At 49.3% G+C, this 18,564-nt stretch overlaps 3 protein-coding genes across 3 annotated transcripts; 2 read left to right on the top strand and 1 right to left on the bottom strand.

Annotated features, from left to right (window-relative positions):
* Positions 1-117: 117 nt before the first annotated feature.
* Positions 118-1,446, top strand: EDB91DRAFT_1240287 (uncharacterized protein; the record flags this gene model as incomplete). Its single annotated transcript, XM_041321994.1, is given in 4 exon segments — positions 118-141; positions 161-289; positions 346-684; positions 742-1,446. The coding sequence occupies 4 exon segments, from the start codon at positions 118-120 to the stop codon at positions 1,444-1,446; spliced, it is 1,197 nt and encodes a 398-aa protein (XP_041169383.1).
* A 1,390-nt stretch (positions 1,447-2,836) lies between these two features.
* On the bottom strand, positions 2,837-4,123 carry EDB91DRAFT_244102 (uncharacterized protein). The gene is made up of 5 exons (XM_041326582.1): positions 4,059-4,123; positions 3,810-3,991; positions 3,587-3,753; positions 3,398-3,536; positions 2,837-3,325 (listed from the first exon to the last, which is right to left on the bottom strand). The coding sequence occupies exons 2-5, from the start codon at positions 3,830-3,832 to the stop codon at positions 2,974-2,976; spliced, it is 681 nt and encodes a 226-aa protein (XP_041169382.1). The 5' UTR covers positions 3,833-3,991; positions 4,059-4,123; the 3' UTR covers positions 2,837-2,973.
* A 9,666-nt stretch (positions 4,124-13,789) lies between these two features.
* Positions 13,790-15,008, top strand: EDB91DRAFT_1175846 (uncharacterized protein). The gene is made up of 4 exons (XM_041320369.1): positions 13,790-13,996; positions 14,054-14,524; positions 14,566-14,765; positions 14,790-15,008. Exons 1-4 carry the CDS (start codon positions 13,892-13,894, stop codon positions 14,887-14,889), a joined length of 876 nt encoding a protein of 291 aa, XP_041169381.1. The 5' UTR covers positions 13,790-13,891; the 3' UTR covers positions 14,890-15,008.
* The last annotated feature ends 3,556 nt before the right edge of the window (positions 15,009-18,564 follow it).

Here is an 18,564-nt window from a genome sequence, read left to right as displayed (position 1 = left end):
ATCTTCCATAAAAAATCCCCATAACTTGAATATCGGTCGCCTTAAATACCAGGTGCAAGAGCCATCTGGAACTAACTCATTGTCAGTGTCACTTCATCATTCTTACTCCTCAACATAATGTCTCTACCTGAGAACACCACCGTGCTTATTGTCGGCGCAGGCCCAGCCAGGCCTCGCAGCTGCTCTTTCTCTAACACACCACGGCTGTCGTGACTTCGTTATCGTCGATGCCATAGCCGAAGGACAAAATACATCACGGGCTATTACCATACATTCTGCAACCGTCGAGGTAAAGTGCCACTTGAGCGTTCATAAGAAGGCCCACTGATGACCTCATGATTGCAGGCTTTAGCAAGCATCGATGCAGCAGAGGGCTTACTATCTCAAGCCATCAAGGGCGAGGGCATCAGAATCACATCTCGCAGTTCGCAGATCTTCGAGGCCAGATTCGGCCCTCTGAAGAAATATTCGGCCTACCCTTACGTACTCTTATCCCCTCAAAATGTGACGGAGCTTGTGCTTGGGCAGAAGCTGCAGAGCCTTGGGGTTCAAGTGCAGCGCCCGCACAGGGTTGTTGGCATGAAACAGAACGAGGAGGATCGTCGTGTCACCGACGTCTCGCTCGAGGATGGCCAAGTAGTCAGAGCCAGGTATATCATCGGTGCAGATGGCGCCCACTCAACTGTGAGACCTCAGCTCCTGCTAGCTTAGGTTTGTGGAATGTCTGACACCCGTCTGCAGATCCGTACCATCACCGGCATAGGGTTTTCTGACCCAGAAGGCCCCGACTTAGGCAATCATGTACTGACGCAAATGGTCAGTGCAGATGTTACGTTCGAGCCCGAACCTGTCGGTCCATTAACCATCGAGGGCCACATCAATATCACACTTTCCCCAGACGGTTTCCTGATGCTCACACCATTCGGCAACCGGTTTAATTCCGAGCTGACGCGCGATGGAAATCCTGTCACAAAATCCATCTTTCGTATAATTTCTGCCGTACCGGTGAAGAACAGAGACCCGCCCCATGCGCCACCAAAGGAGTACATCCAGAATTTGATCGACATGTACGGCCCAGCGTGTATAACATCAGATTCGTCCCTCAACCCGACATCCGTCAAGGTCGACCAGCTGGTCTGGTCGACACGTTTCAGAACCCATTCAGCTATCGCTGACCGCACGTTCACGCGTCTTGGTGCTGCTATTTTCCTAGTCGGTGACGCAGCCCACATACATTCGCCTGCAGGGGGCCAGGGCATGAACCTGGCCATCAGGGACGCGATCTTCTTTACAGAAGCCATCACGAAGCACATTCAAGCGTTTGCAGGAGATTCTGATGTGGATGATACAATTTTGCAGGAATGTGCGCAAGTGCGTCACGAGCGAGCGCTGGAAATCAGTCGGCTTCACCAAGAAGCTTTTGAACCTCGCAAGCCTTACACATGATGTGTATGCGTGGTGGATGCCGTTCAGTCCGGCCTCTATACGCGATCTGATGTTAACGATATTGGGCAGATTTGATTTTGTGCAGGTCAAGTGTTGCATGGGGCCTGAGTGGGCTTGGAAGACGGTAATCGTGTATTTTTAGATGGCTTGGTTGGCCGCGCTTCATTTCTACTTTGCATACTATACATATGATATTCCCATCTCTATTTTTCTAGACATAATATCATCAAATAATCTACACGCTGGCTGTAACTCACCCTGGGGTAAACTTAGCAATAATTCGCGGACCATGCCGTGTGCAGCCGATAAGTTCAACAACGACAACAGATGCACACTGACCAACGAGTCTGCAAAATGACCACGGGGATAATTTCCCACTTATATGATCCAGGGGAAATCCCTGCGTTCATCACGATCATCTGCAGGCGAAAGAGGCATCAGTCCAACGAAAGATGTATGATGTATGAGCAAACTTTACATCGCGGGACATCGGATATCTGTCAAGGCCCACTATAAGAGTACGAAAACTGCAGCTGCCCTCATTCAATGCGGCACATTAGTGGAACACAGCTTGAAAGCCTGGCATGGCGCGGGCTGACGAGCTGGACAGATTCGAGAGAGTTTGAGCAGCGGCCAAGCTTTTGAAGGAGAAGTTCAAGGTTATTCAGTGACAGAAGGTCCTTCGCAGCTGTCTTCTTCGTCCACGTGAACATGATCTACGACATGTCATGAAATGTACTGCAGATAGTTGCAATAGAGAGGAGTGAATTTAGATCGAACCACCCTCCGACAAGTTTCATGAGCGTGTTCTTTGCCTCGGTGGTAGAGTCGTTTGTGTGTAATTTTCCTGTCTGGCAAGGGGGATCCCGAGATGTGCAGGATCCTGGATACTGGCCAATCATATTGAGGAGAGAGTGGTGGAGAGATGAGACGGGGCTTACGCCAAGTGGGTCACTACCATCGATTCCACGTCGTGGTATAAAAAAGCGGCATATTGTGGTCACGGACACTGCAGGGGAAGACACAAATCAGCGCTACATCGATACCGACAGACCAAAGGGAAACGCCCGACACTTGGTTTCGAGATTGTAGGCTCAGGCTGCTGTAGGTGAATGATGATGCTAGGTGCTCTAGCAAAGTTGTAGTTGTGACAAATTCGCTACACGTTGGGCAATCATCTGAGATGTGGGAAGGCGGGATGGCAGAAGGGCTATAGCGATAAAGGTTTAAGTAGCTCATACTACTCAGTGTCATATCTATCCACTGCAGCCTTAGATAGTGTAAGTTAGATACGACGTGCGTAGCTAGAGGTCATGCGAGTGCGAAGGGGGTAGATAGACCGCTGAAGGAATGATAATGTATAGAGTTAGCTTCGAAGGAGGACGACGGTTGCGAGAGCAATCATGAATCGATAAGAGGGAGTGAGCGCGTTATAACGATGATAAGAAAAGATAAGTTCTTCGGGACGTTCTTCTGGGGAAATTTACTGTTCTATTCTGCTGCCCATTAGGAATGTACATGGGCTACTTATAGGGTAGGATGAGGACGGGTCGTCTGGGTATAAATAAAGCCAAAGGGCTTAGTTAATGATCGGTAAAGGCGGTAGCTGAAGGGAGTGGCATCGTATTTGACGGAGTAGCGAGAAGCGAGAAATGATAAACGAGTCGCTGTTAGGTTGGTGGCGCTACGAATGAAAAAGCGGTGATGAAAGTAAGGGTTTAACGAGTGGCATTGATTGAAAAGGTAGGTACTAATGAAGGGGTCGGGTATCGTGCTTGACAGACGGTCCAGGCGTTGACGTTGTGGTTGCGGTAGAAGGAGTATCGGCATGTTCCGGCAGTAAACGATTGGTAATCCTTGCAATAGACTCGAAGCGAGTCTTGGCGAGAGCAGGTGAATTGGTGGTGATCTAAGTTGTGGCGCAGATTCGGAAAGGAGGAAATCTGCGCACATGGAGAAGGCACTGCCGCTCTGCGCGGAGAAGCGAGGAAGGGGAAGAATCTTCTTCAGTAGCGCATAGACTCTCGGATAAGGATGGCGCTTGACAGCTTCCTGAAGGTCAGTAGGCAGTCTAAAGTTGACGCTGTCTTCTTTATGCTATGGTGAGACATGACTTGAGCTCATGGTGCGGAGCACATACCTGATTCGCACGAGAAAAAGATGTTCAAGAATCTAAGTAGTACTGGTGCGTTCCTGCTTGATGTTCGCTTGATAACAGGACTATCAGACGTGATGCTGAGATGTCGATGTCGATGAAGAAAGTGGTTGTCAGACAACGTGACTCGGGCGCTTGATCTGTACAGCAAGCTATGAAGCGAAGATGAGAATAAAGCGAGGAAGATGTACAGGACTTGAACAGCAACCTCCATCTAGCTCTGGCGAGCATCAAATAATAAGTCCATTCATTTTCAGCTTTGATTCGTCCTGGGCGTGTGTGTTCTGTGTAAAATCAAGTACCTCTGAGTGAGTAATGGCGTTCGTTTGGTGGGCAAGAGCTGAAATTGTCCCGCTCCTATTAGGTGAAGTCCCCAAGCCAAAATAATGTCTTCACGAGTCCCAGTAAAGCAAGGAAAATCAGCGACAAAGCCTCTCCAAAAGATGCAAGGACACACCAGCTCCGTCTCTAGCGTCCTACGGCTGCCCGATAACCAGCGGATTATCACCTGTTCATGGGATCGCACACTTCGAGTCTGGGACTTGGAGAGCGGTATGCAGGTCGGGAAGGCCTGGATAGACGAAAGAAGTGGAAGTGTGTACGCCATAGCACTTTCGCCGGACGGCGAGACAGTAGCAAGTGGGAGTGGGGATGGTACAGTGAGGTTGTGGGAAATTGACACAGGCAAGATCATCAAAAAATTGACGGGGCACACAATGGCAGTGGGGTCTGTGTGCTGGCGTCCAGATGGAGGGCGAGTGGTGAGCGGGTGCGACGGTGGGACATTCAGAGTATGGGACGTCGAGAGCGGAAAGGTAATCCTCGGATCAATCGAGGCAGTGAAAGATGGCTGGGTGTGGGCGGTTTGCTACTCACCCGATAGCACGATGATTGCGACGGGCGCGGACAAGCTGAAAGTCTGGGATGCCAACACAGGCCAATTGCGCAAAACACTCGACTTCGAAGTTGTCTGTCTGGCATGGACCCTGGACGGAAAGACGCTTATCGCCGGCACGGGACCCCATCAAATCAGGAAATTTGACACTGCCACTTGGACCGAAACCGCTGTTCTGGAGGGACACAACAGTTTTGTCCGTGCTATTTCATTGTCTCCGAATGAACGCATCCTCGCAAGCGTATCACATGACAAGACAGCGCGACTATGGAACCTAGAAACCAATCAGCCCATCGGACAACCATTCTACCATGAAGACATGGTGATGTGTGCGACCTTTTCCGTGGATGGAAGGTTGCTTGTCACTGGCTGCTACAACAAGGACATATACAAATGGGATGGCTCTGGTGTCATCAAGGAAGCTGGCCTCGATCACCTTCTATCAGACAATGTGAGCTTGTGTACATTTCATCCTCAATCACACTGACAATGGACCATCCATTCAGGTGGTATGTTGCATCAGGTCTCTTCAACAGCCTTTCTCACTCATCTTCGTTCATCACAGAAGACAGCCAAGAAGCCATTTAACATTAATGTGTGTTATGTGTCTCTTGACCTTTTGCATGGCTTTGAATATCTACATACTAGGCTGATGCTACACGACCGCGACCTTTGAAAACCGAAGGCACTCGTCCGAGTCTACTACCCCCAGGGTTTTTCGATGATGTACGTGATATCCATCTATAATATAACATCTTCTTTGATCATCATCTTATTAGTTCTCTACCTCCCGAGGACGAAATGCCACCACCATACCAAATCAATGGACTCTCCTCAGCCGATTACCTTCCTTCCTGCGCCCCCGTTCCAATTCACGCAGAGCAACTGAACATGACACCCCATTCAGATCCCACCCTCGTAGCTGGGCTAAAAACCTCGTGTCCGGCAGACAACGCAGACAAGATGGATCGAACATCCAGTTGCGAGAGCTACCGGTAGTTGATGTCCCGTGCACTGCAGGCAAGCCTGTACGCTTATTTCCACCTCTGTTCTTCTTATCACTGACACGTTTCCACACAGAGGAACTATCATGCAAGAGGGAAGAAAGCAGCCAGCTACTCTCGACCTCCCAACATCTCAGTCATGCAGCAACCTCCTGGCGGAGCAACCCAGAGCACACCCCCATCATCATTATCACAGCAAGCCACGACATCAGCTGCAATTCCTGCAGTCTCCACTACCACGGCAGCAACTGGAACCTCGCACCTTGATATTACCATACGCGGGGCTGGATGCTGGACGCGATTCTGGCTCTGGATCGGTTGTGTCTCTATCGAAAACAATCAACTATAGGGAAGACACATCTTCGTATACTATTGATATTTTCTATCGTCTCATCTATAGTGATCCATAGCTCTTCTACCCTCCATCATTGTATTGTATTTCCTACGTGTTCTGCTACGCTTGTCGTTCCGTTTTTATTCCCTTATGTTGGTCCAGCTTAGTTCCACTTCATACTGTAGAAGCTGATCGCTTAGGCTCTTCTATGACTCGTCTACGAAACATTAATTCTGACGAGCGTTTTCAGCGAAACGTCAATGTCCATTGCCCAAGCCATCGCAGAATGTCGCTATTGTTGTTTATGGTTCATGATCCTCGCAACCATGTCGCGCTTCAACAAACAAGCCACCCTGGAACGTCACTCAAGACAGACGGATTCCACGTGGATTCAGTATCGGGATATCTGAAGAGTTTGTGTCGGTGATCCGTTAGTACTCCGTGCCACGTGGAGATCTGAATCTGTAATCCTTTTTTGAAACAGCGCAAAACTCGAGATAAGCTGATACACTATATGTTACAAAGCGTCCTCAAAGCATCCTGGCTTCATCGCGCGAAACACAGGACCCATGCATGAGATAATATCTATGACGTTGCCCTCCGTGGCACTGGGAGCTGCACCTTCATCCTAGTTGCCAGCACGTGGGACGGCCGCTCGACCCAGTCCAAACTCATGAGTGACGAGTCGCTACTTACTACGTCCATGCAGGATCTGCGCTTCATTTCGACTCTGCATACTATATGCGTATCCCCATCCCCTTATATTTTTCTAGATATAATGGTTGCATAATAGCAACATAATAGCATCAAATAATCCAGACACCGGCTGTAACTTATATATACTGGGGTAAACTTGGCAAGAATACGCGGACCATGTCGCGTGCAGCCCACAAGTTCGAATATGACAATGAACGCACGCTGACCAATGAGTCTGCAAAATGACTACGGGGATACCTCTCCCACTTCTACGATCCAAGGGAATGTGTTTTGCATCACGATCATCTGCAGGCGAAAGAGGCATGAATTCAACGAAAAGATATGTGATGTAGGAGCAACCTAAGTTTACATCGCGAGACATTGGGTATGTCGGCCCCACGACGGGAAACGACTGTAAAACTATTAACTCAGAATGTCAATACTTAGCATTGCAATGCATACTGAACTAGCCAAGAACCGGCGCATGGTGACATCCTTTGTTGCGGTATGTTGGCATTGCATAGCCTAAGCATAGCCTAAACGACGAGCTGGACAGATTCTCGATAGAGTTTGAGCGTCGGTCAAGCTTTTGATGGGGAAGTTCAAGGTTATTCAGTGACAAAAGTTCCTTCATGGCCGTCTTCCTGGCTCTGCCTCGTGGAAAGGTCTATTGATATCGTCTTCTTCGTTGTCCTTGTGAAGATTCTACGATATACCATGAAATGCACTGCAGATGGTCGTAATGCAAAGGAGTGGATTTAAATAGAACCACCCTCCGACACGATTCATGACCGTGTTTTTTTGCCTCGGTGGTGGAGTCGTTCGCGTGTAATTTTACCATCCGGCAGGGTGATCCCAAGATGTGCAGGATCATAGATACTGGCCAATCATATTGAGGAGAGAGTGGTTGAGAGCTGAGATGGAGCTTATGCTGAGTGGGCCATGACCATCGATTCCCCATCGTGGTATGAACAAGCGGTATATCATCGTTGCGGACATACTGCAGGGGAAGGCAGACATGAGCGATACATCGATACCAACAGACCAAAGGGAAACGGCCGACACTCGGTGTCGAGATTGTGGGCTCAGCCTGTGGTAGGTGAAGGTCTCAATCAGCATCATCATCATCATCATCCACAGATCATAAGAAAAAGTTTAAATAGCCAATGGTCACAGTAAAAAACAGTGCGGCTTGTGGTACGACAAGCCAATCTATTTTCAGCGGATCGTCGACCAGTTGTAATTACTGTTATAAACACAACCATAGAACAGGAAAAAATTCGTTCACTTATACCTGGAAGAACAAAGGGAGCTCCCCAAGAGGTACCCGCTCGGGAAAAATGTACAGGAGGCGAGAGCTCCCGCATATTTCCGAGTATGTAACAGGGGAAATCCGAAAGAGATGCGTTCTCTGCGCTGCTTACTCTACCGCGATATCCTCTCAAGGTATTTCACGGCCATTGTGTCTGACCCACTTCATGCAACACTGGACCATCGGAAAAACGTGGTCAAGCTTAAGCCTCAGGTTAGTGGCGATATTCAAAGGTTTGAGGTTAGCTGGACAGCGCTGATTCACACCAAGTGTTCAACCCCATTCAGCTGACACGAAGTCATTAATCTTAGCACCTCCCCATCAAGATGGTCCTCGTTGAATTCGTCCTCAGTGCTCGCCATCTTCCTTCATGCAACTGTGGGATCTTGCAAGTGATTTTACAATCCTAGTGTCAGGAAAGAAGGAGAAGTAAACGACACTCACCCAGATTCGGACTATCGCAAGCAAACCATGAGAGGATTTCACATTAGGGGAGCCCGGAGTAGCCCGCTGTGTGGCATCACAGCGGCCTACTCGGAGCTCCCCTATTGAGTTCAACGCCGCTTGTAAATCCACGTTTATATCTTCTAAACTCGAGCTAATACAGGCGTCCCTTGTGATCGATGACTGTTGAGCAAATGCTCCTAAGTCTTTCGACCATCTGGTTTGGACCTTCCCACAACCCAACTCATGTCTGATCAAGATATCCATGATATACTCGCAAGATCAATAGGGTGATTTGCCCAAACCTTCCCACTTCAAGTATTTCTCCGAGTCTTCACTCCATGTACGGTGTACCTACGTTCACAGCTTCGAAGTTGCGGCGACTGCCCTGATGGTCACCGCCTCCCTCCCTGTCCACCGCACTCAGACTTTCAGTCAGGGCCAACAGATTTTCTGCATGACTAGAATCGACAAGAGCGCTGTCACGATTCAGGCATGGGACCTCGCACTGGATCTGACCCACTTCATGCTACGCTATTGAGGACTCGCAAGCCCTGTGGTCTGCACGCAGTTCGCGTATGTAGTCGACCACTTCTTCAACCATGGATGGAGACATCCCCACGATGGTGCATGCGCAACCAACATAGTCATGGTATCAGCCGACCCAGCTTGTTATTAGGCCATGTCCATTATAGCAGGTAAGGTCTAAATCAGCACGATATCCACGGACGGATGAAAGAGAAGCAGTTAACATCCAACAATTCGCATGTAGGGCAAATTGGTTTGCCATTGAGAAGTCCGAATTATTGGTCTTACACGCGCAGAAATGTGAATTGAGACAGCTGCAAAACAGGAAGAGCATAGTACCTCTGAGAGTTCAATGGCTGCGGAGCATTCTCCGTAGACTTGGATGTTTCCTTCCATCTTTGCAGGTAAGATCTAAATCAGCATATGATATTCACGGACCATACGAGAAACAACCAACTTCATCCAAAAAAAATAGAGCGGCTTGTCGTCGATAGGTTGTCCTTGTTGGTCCTAAACGATGTAACACGCAAAATGTGAATCAACACAGCATAAACAGGAGGAGCATACAGCATACCTGTGCGATTGGAATAACTGCAGAGCAAACACGCACTGCATATTTCCGAGTCGATATATCAGTTGCTCTTGTCGATGCAGCAACTATCTGACCACGCAGTCGAATATATCAATAGACGCCACACGTCGAGAAAGACAAGTTCCAAGGGGAAATGTAGGGATTGGTTTAGGATAGATGTACGAGCGATGACGATGGTGATCGAGAGGTGTCCTGGCCTAATACTGAGGGTGAAAACTGGGTAGATTCTGATGATGATTGGAGAGGATACATGACGTCTTAAATACAGTAATGAGCGACAAATGGAACCGACAGTGGCGAGCAAGACAAGGAAACGAATGAAAGAAACATAATGTGTCAAGTACACGAGGTGAATATGTGGCGCTAGTGTATATGTGGATTGGTGGAGTAGGAGAGTCTAGAAAGCGTCAGTGATATAGTGACAATGCTCCAGATATCGCATTATGAGATAATCTTGTGAGAGCTCTGTGTTAGGCAAGCACTTGATTGCAGTATACAGGAACGCATGATCAGATTGGGTGTCGAGAGCGCGGTAGATGGTTCCATGAAATCAAATCGACCAGCTGGAAACGACTGAGCAACTGCTCATGCCAGCAAGGGTTTTCACCCTGAAAAACATGCCCGTCATACTTGAATACTTACCACAACAGAATGCCAACGTGAGAATGTCTTGAGGAGAAAGCTGTAAGTGTTAATGCTGTAAGCGTTTTAAGTGCTCAGTCCTGGCAACTCGAACGAGGTCAGCCATAGCATTTGCGACGAGGCGCGAATTTGCGAATAGACAAGTGGATATAGTTCGTGGCAAACGGTGGTACCGACTAGGAAGACTGCACGTGGCTGTGTTCAGAGCTTGATCAGCTGCAATTTACACCAGTCAGCGCATGGTAGCTTGATTGCACTGTTGAAAGGGGCAAACATTACCATTCGAAGTGGGCACGTTGAGGCTACAGGACTGCTCTAGTAAGTATGGTTACCACAATCGCAACGACAGCCCCTAGCCTCAACATCGGACAATCACGTCCGATATGTGAGAGAAGCGAGAGCAGTAAATCGGTGATGATCTAGGCTGTGGCGCAGATTCGGAAAGGAGGAAATCTGCACACATGGAGAAGGCACTGCCGCTCCGCGCGGAGAAGCAAGGAAGGGGAAGAGTCTTCTTCAGTAGCGCATAGACCCTCGGATAAGGATGGCGCTTGACAGCTTCCTGAAGTCCAGTAGGCAGTCTAAAGTTGACGCTGTCTTCTTCATGCCATGGTGAGACATGGCCTGAGCTCATGGTGCGGAGCACATACCCGATTCGCACGAGAAACAGATGTTCGAGAATAGTACTGGTGCGTTTCTGTTTGATGATTGAGTCATTGAGGTATCGATACTGGTAAATGGTTGTCAACCGGGGGATGTTTGCAGAGATACGGGAACTGCTTACTGAGATGATTTGCGAGACACGTGCTATAGAAGACAACGCGGTGGAGTCGGATGGACGTCTCCGAGTCTCAGAGATATTCTTGCTGGCGATGGAGATAAGAGTGGGTGAAGAACGATAGACATGCGGGCTCGCTTGATAACAGGACTACCAGATGTGATACTGAGATGTCGATGTCGATGAAGAAACTGGGTGTCAGACAACGTGACTCGGGCGCTTGATCTACACAGCAAGCTGTGAAGCGAACATGAGGATAAAGCAAGGAAGACGCACACGTACAGGACTTGAACAGCAACCTCCCTCTAGCTCTAGCGAGCATCAAACAATAAGTCCATTCCGTTTCAGCTTTGATTCGTCCTGGGCGTGTGTGTTCTGTGTAAAACCAAGTACCTCTGAGTGAGCGATGGCGTTCGTTTGGTGGGCAAGAGCTAAAATTGTCCCACTCCTATTAGGTGAAGTCCCCAAGCCAGAATCATGTCTTCACGAGTCCCAGCAAAGAAAGAGAAATCAGCGACAAAGCCTCTCCAAAAGATGCAAGGACACACCGGTGGCGTCACTGGCGTCCTACGGCTGCCCGATAACCGGCAGATTATCACCTGTTCATTGGACGGCACACTTCGAGTCTGGGACTTGGAGAGCGGTATGCAGGTCGGGAAGGCCTGGATGGACGAGGGAATTGGATATGTGTTGGCCATAGCACTTTCGCCGGACGGCAAGACAGTAGCAAGTGGGGGTGAAGATGGTACAGTGAGATTGTGGGAAATTGACACAGGGAAGGTCATCAAAAGATTGACGGGGCACACAAAGCAAGTGTTGTCTGTGTGCTGGAGTCCAGATGGAGGGCGAGTGGTGAGCGGGTGCGGCGGTGGGACATTCATAGTATGGGGCGTCAAGAGCGGAAAAGTAATCCGCGGACCAATCGAGGCAGTGAAAGATGGCTGGGTGTGGGCGGTTTGCTACTCACCCGATAGCACGATGATTGCGACAGGCACGGAGCTGAAAGTCTGGGATGCCAACACAGGCCAATTGCTCAAAACACTTGAGGGAGTAGTTTTCTGCCTGACATGGATCTCGGAAGGAAAGACACTTATCGCCAGGTCATACTGCGATATCGCCGGCACGCCAGACTATCAGATCAGGAAATTCGACACCTCCACCTGGACCGAAACCGCTGTTCTGGAGGGACACGATCTTTCTGTCGCTGCTATTTCACTGTCTCCGAATGAACGCATCCTCGCAAGCGTATCATCTGACAACACAGCGCGACTATGGAACCTAGAAACAAATCAGCCCATCGGACAACCCTTCTACCATGAAGATGAGGTGATGTGTGCGACCTTTTCCGTGGATGGAAGGTTTCTCGTCACTGGCTGCGACGACAATGACATATACAAATGGGATGTCTCTGATGTCGTCAAGGAAGCTGGCCTCGATCACCTTCTATCAGACAATGTAAGCTTGTGTGCATTTCATCCTCAATCATCCTGACAACCGGTCATCCTTTCAGGTGGTATGTTGCATCATGTCTCTTCAACAGCCTTTTTCACTCATCTTCATTCATCGCAGAAGACAGTCAAGAAGCAATTTAACATTAATGTATGCTATGTGCCTCTTGACCTTTTGCACGACCTTGAATATCCACATACTAGGCTGATGCTACACGGCCACGACCTTCAAAAATCGAAGGCACTCGTCCGAGTCGACGCCCCCCGGGGTTTTTCGACGATGTACGTGATTTCCATCTGTAATCTAACGTCTCCTTTGACCATTATCTTATTAGTTCTCTACCTCCCGAGGACGAAATGCCACCACCCCACCAAATCAACGAACTTTCCTCAGTCGATTACCTTCCTTCATGCGCCGGCGCTCCAATTCACGCGGAGCAACCGAACACGACACCCCGTCCAGATCCCACCCTCGTAGCTGGGCTAAAAACCTCATGGCCAGCAGACAACGCAGACAAGATGGATCGAACATACAGCTGCGAGAGCTACCGGTAGTTGACGTCCCGTGCGCCCCAGGCCTGCCTGTACGCTTTTTTCCACCTCTATTCTTTTTATCACTGACACGTTTTCACGCAGAGGAACTATCATGCAAGAGGGAAGAAAGCAGCCAGCTACTCTCGACCTCCCAACATCTCAGTCATGCAGCAACCTCCTGGCGGAGCAACCCAGAGCACACCCCCACCATCATCATCACAGCAAGCCACGACATCAGCTGCAATTCCTGCAGTCTCCACTACCGCGGCGGCGACTGGAACCTCGCACGTTGATATCACCATACGCGGGGCTGGATGCTGGACGCGATTCTGGCTCTGGATCGGTTGTATCTCTGTCGAAAATAATCAACCATAGGGCAGAAACGTCTTCGTGTACCATTGACATTTTATATCATCTCATCTATAGCTATCCATAACTCTTCTACCCTCCACCATTGTATTGTATTTCCTACTTGTTCTGCTACGCTTGTCGTTCCTTTTTTATTGAAGCTGGTCGCTTAGGCTCTTCTATGATACCTTAATTCTGACGAGCTTTTCCAGTGAAACGTCAATGTTCATTGCCCAAGCCATTGCAGAATGTCGCTATTGTTGTTCACGATTCTCGCAACCATGTCGCGCTTCAACAAACAAGCCACCCTGGAACTTCACTCAAGACAGACGGATTACCGTGCTTATTGTCGGCGCAGGCCCAGCCGGTCTCGCAGCTCGTTGATGCCATAGCTGAAGGACAAAATATATCACGGACTACTACCATACATTCTGCAACCGTCGAGGTAAAGTGGCACTTGAGCGTTCATAAGAAGGCCCACTGATGACCTTATGATGGCAGACTTTAGCCAGCATCGATGCAGCAGAGGGCTTACTATCTCAAGTCATCAAGAGGAAGGGCATCAGAATCACATCTCGGAGTTCGCAGATTTTCGAGGCCAAATTTGGCCCTCTGGGGAAATATTCGGCCCACCCTTACGTGCTCTTATCCCCTCAAAATGTGACGGAGCTTGTGCTTGGGCAGAAGCTGCAGAGCCTTGGGGTTCAAGTGCAGCGCCCGCACAGGGTTGTTGGCATGAAACAGAACGAGGAGGATCGTCGTGTCACCGACGTCTCGTTCGAGGATGGCCAAATAGTCAGAGCCAGGTATATCATCGGTGCAGATGGCGCCCACTCAACTGTGAAACCTTAGCTCCTGCTAGCTTAGCTTTGTGGAATGTCTGACAACCATCTCCAGATCCGTACCATCACCGGCATAGGGTTCTCTGACCCAGAAGGCCCCGACTTATGCAATCATGTACTGACGCAAATGGTCAGTGCAGATGTTACGTTCGAGCCCGAACCTGTCGGTCTATTAACCATCGAGGGCCACATCAATATCATAATTTCCCCAGACGGTTTCCTGATGCTCACACCGTTCGGCAACCGGTTTAATTCCGAGCTGACGTGCGATGGAAATCCTGTCACAAAATCCATCTTCCGTATAATTTCTGCCGTACCGGTGAAGAACGGAGACCCGCCCCATGCGCCACCGAAGGAGTACGTCCAGAAATTGATCGACATGTATGGCCCAGCGTGTACAACATCGGATTCGTCCCTCAATCCGACACCCGTCAAGGTCGACCAGCTGGTCTGGTCGACACGTTTCAGGACCCATTCAGCTATCGCTGACCGCACGTTCACGCGTCTTGGTGCTGCTATTTTCCTAGTTGGCGACGCAGCCTACATACATTCGCCTGCAGGGGCCAGGGCATGAACCTGGCCATCAGGGACGCGATCTTCTTTACAGAAGCCATCACAAAGCACAAAGTGTTTGCAGGAGATTCTGATGCGGATGATCCCATTTTGCAGCCATGTGCGCAAGTGCGTGACGTGCGTGACGTGCGAGCGCTGGAGATCATTGGCTTCACCAAGAAGCTTTTGAACCTCGTAAGCCTTACACATGATATGTATGCGTGATGGATGCCGTTCAGTCAGGCCTCTATCCGTGATCTGGTGTTAAGCATATTGGGCAGATTTGATTTTGTGCGGTCGAGCGTTGCATGGAGCCTGAGTGGGCTTGGAAGACGATAATCTCGTATTTTTAAATGGCTTGGTTGACTGTGCTTCATTTCTACTTTGCATACTATACGCGTATCCTCTCTATATTTTTCTAGACATAATAGTTGCATAACAGCAATATAATAGCATCAAATAATCCAGACGCTGGCTGTAACTGATATATACTGGGCAAGAATTTGCAGACCATGTCGTGTGCAGCCGACAAGTTCGAATACGACAATGAATGTACACTGACCAATGAGTCTGTAAAATGACTAAGGGGATACCTTTCCCTCCTATACGATCCGAGGGAAAGTGCTTTCATCACGATCATCTACAGGCGAAAGAGGCATCAATTAAACGAAAAGATGTGTGATGTAGGAGCGACCTTTACATCGCGGGACATCGGGACATTTGCAGGACACTGGTGAGTCATATTGAGATAAGAGTGATTGAGACGAAAGGCAGAACTTACATCGAGGAAGGGACACCCGTCCCACGCTCCCTCGTCTTTGTACGGGGGGTCCTTGGGAGGGGGGGACTGCAGGAGAAGGCACAAATCAATAAGGTGTCGAAGGCTGAAGAAAAACAGCCACTAACAGCCCGATGTTTGTTTTTTTTAAATTCAAACTTATTGTCCGTTGGGGTCGTAGACCATATGTTGGACATAGCCCTATTCAAATGCGGGGGGGCTTGCTCCCGACTTAACTATAGTAAACAGTCTAGCGATGAGAGGCTTAGAGGGAGCGAGGAGCTGATAAGAGAATATATATCTCAGTCTCGGGAAACGGACTCGGTAATAAGTATAGTAGTACCTGATAAGAGAATATATCTAAGGAGCCCCTTCAGTGAATTCACCCGTCTGAGATGGGCAGCCGGGCGTGACAATGTACCGATAGAGACGAGCCATCCGGTGTGGGCCGGTGGCAATAATTGTACCGTGATAGACGAGTGGGCCGAGGGTGTGGTGTATCCGAGGCAAACAGATGGGCCGGGGGTATATAGTATACATGGTAGTATAGCAATGTACTATATAGGTGATTATGAATGGTGGTGAATCCAGTGTGTGATAGCGAGTGGGCTGGTAAATAAGGCACAATGGAGACGAGGGGGCCGGTAGATGAGATGCAATGGAGACGAGGGGGCCGAGGAATGGGGTGCAATGGAGACGAGTGGGCCGGCCATATGGGGTGCAATGGAGACGAGGAGGCCGGGGAATAGGGTGCAATGGAGACGGGTGGGCTGGCCGTATGGGGTGCAATGGAGATGGGTGGGCCGGAAGATGAAATGTAATGTAGACGAGGGGGCCGGTGTTACAGGGTGCAGTGGAGATGGGTAGGCCGGTAAATGAGGTGAAATTGAGACGGGTGGGCTGGTGTTACGGGGTGCAATGGAGACAGGTGGGCCGGTAAATGAGGTGAAATCGAGCTGGGTGGGCTGGGGTTACGGGATGCAGTGCAGACGGGTGGGCCGGTAGAACAGGTGAAATCAAGATGGGTGGGCTGGTAAAGGAGGTGAAATTGAGCCGGGTGGGCCAGGGCTATGGGGTGCAGTGGAGACGGGTGGGCCGGTGGACCAGGTGAAATCAGGATGGGTGGGCCGGTCAACCAGGTGAAATCAAGACGGGTGGGCCGGTAAAGGAGGTGAAATTGAGCCAGGTGGGCCGGGGCTATGGGGTGCAGTGGAGACGGGTGGGCCGGTCAACCAGGTGAAATCAAGACAGGTGGGCCGGGGCTACGGGGTGCAGTAGAGACGGGTAGGCCGGTTGACCAGGTGAAATCAGGATGGGTGAGCCGGCATTGTGGTGTGCAATAGAGATGGGTGGGCCGGTAAATGAGGTGAAATCGAGCCAGGGTTATGGGGTGCAGTGGAGACGGGTGGGCTGGTCAACCAGGTGAAATCAAGACCAGTGGGCCGGGGCTACTGGGTGCAATGCAGATGGGTGGGCTGGCGTTATGGGGTGCAATGGAGGCGGGTGGGCCGGTACTGTGGGGTGCAATGGAGACCGGTGCATGCATGCAAAAACCATATTCGGTACATCCATACAGTAACTGGCGTATCCATCATAGAACAACCGGGGGATCCATTGTATAGCAAAACAAGATCTACCGGAAATATATCTTTGAATGACATCACTTGTCTAAATATCTACAGTCCGTTGACCCAGAGTCCTCAAACCCATTCCATCTCCACTGGGTCACTGAATTTTACATTGCTATATTTTGCATACTCTGTGCTTGGAGTCCCAACAAAGTTGTGAATGCTGTCTCGCATGTACCACGCAGTGACAATCCGGTTGCCTTCTTCAACATTCATGTAATGTCTCACCAGGCGACATGATGAAGCCAACATTGAGTCCGGACTTGGATGAAAGTTAGACCGATGGGTCCTCCATTCAACAGTCCTACCAGTTGTTATGCTGTGCTTCAATAAATCACTCATGGAATGCGTTGCACCATGCATATCTTGCTGTTATGTATGTCCGGCTGAGCTGAAATTCAAATGAAGATCAATGGAAGACTGACCATCATCATAGCAGTCATAGCTCCAGGCAAATACCAGACAATGATTCTACCTCCGGAATTGACGACGACGGCTGGTGTTGTCAAGAAATGCTCCTGTTCGGGGGGGAATCTGTCAAAGAGGGTCTGCTCTCGTTTTGCACTTTGACCGGATTCATCTTTGTCCAGGGCATCATTGTATCTGACCATGTCTATTTTGAGATGAACTGTATGGTGGTTAGTTGACCAGAATGTGGCGATGGACCGGCATACCTACCGGCATTGGAGTATGCAGAGGCCATCACATTGGCAAGATGCTCTAATGCAATGCAAGTGTCAATATCCAAGAGTCCAAGGTTCATGTTTTTTGCTGGTCGTTGATGAATTGTGGACATGAAAATCTCATGAACCAATTCACCAGCAAGGTAGGTCTGATACAAAGCCCAGTCTAGTGGGATTGCGACCATGTCTGGAAAACCAAATGAGTGATGGAAAAACACCACTGTTGAATGATAGCTGGAGAGATAGCAGTTAGAGAAAATAGTTTCACATTCACACGGCCTGATTGCAAAGACAAAAACCGGTGCTTCTCATTTACATTGCAGTGAATATGACAGTAACATATAATAGTATAACATATTGACCGGATGCTGGAAGATGTCAGGTTGTCCTTGACTGCACCCAGGATGCACTATGCACTGACATCTGTGTTCAACCGGTCAATGAGTGCCTGTGAGGATGCGACAGCCCTTGTGAGTTCATCAATCGGCCCAACCAATCCGGCCAACCTATCACTTGAGCTTCTAAAATTGTTCATCCTTCCCTGTAACATATCCAGCAACTCTCTCCCAATTGGCGTCTTGTGGCACTGCACAAGAGATGTTGAACTGGTTGTATCTGGCAGCGGATCCGGGCCCTGAAGAATATATGGGAGCAGGCCGGACCTTACATGATCCAGCTATTTTGGATGTTGTGAGCATCTGGCAAAGATTAACATGATCTGAGGGACTTACAAGTTGTGAACAGTGAAATTCAACCAAATCCATCACATCTTTGATGGATGACTTTGGCAACATATCGGACACCCGGCAAGAACCGAGACTTTCCTTCCACCAGTCATTGAAGTAGTCCGGCATATGAGCAATGTCATAGTCATCACATGCATTGGAATCAACAGAGAGGTGCAATGCCTTGATATCCTGCAGGA

This window comes from Suillus paluster (genome assembly GCF_016628075.1).
Source record: "Suillus paluster strain FC165 chromosome Unknown EDB91scaffold_190, whole genome shotgun sequence".
Lineage (NCBI taxonomy): Eukaryota > Fungi > Basidiomycota > Agaricomycetes > Boletales > Suillaceae > Suillus > Suillus paluster.
The sequence above is the reverse complement of the archived record's forward strand: the minus strand, read 5'-3'. Positions and strand labels throughout refer to the sequence as shown.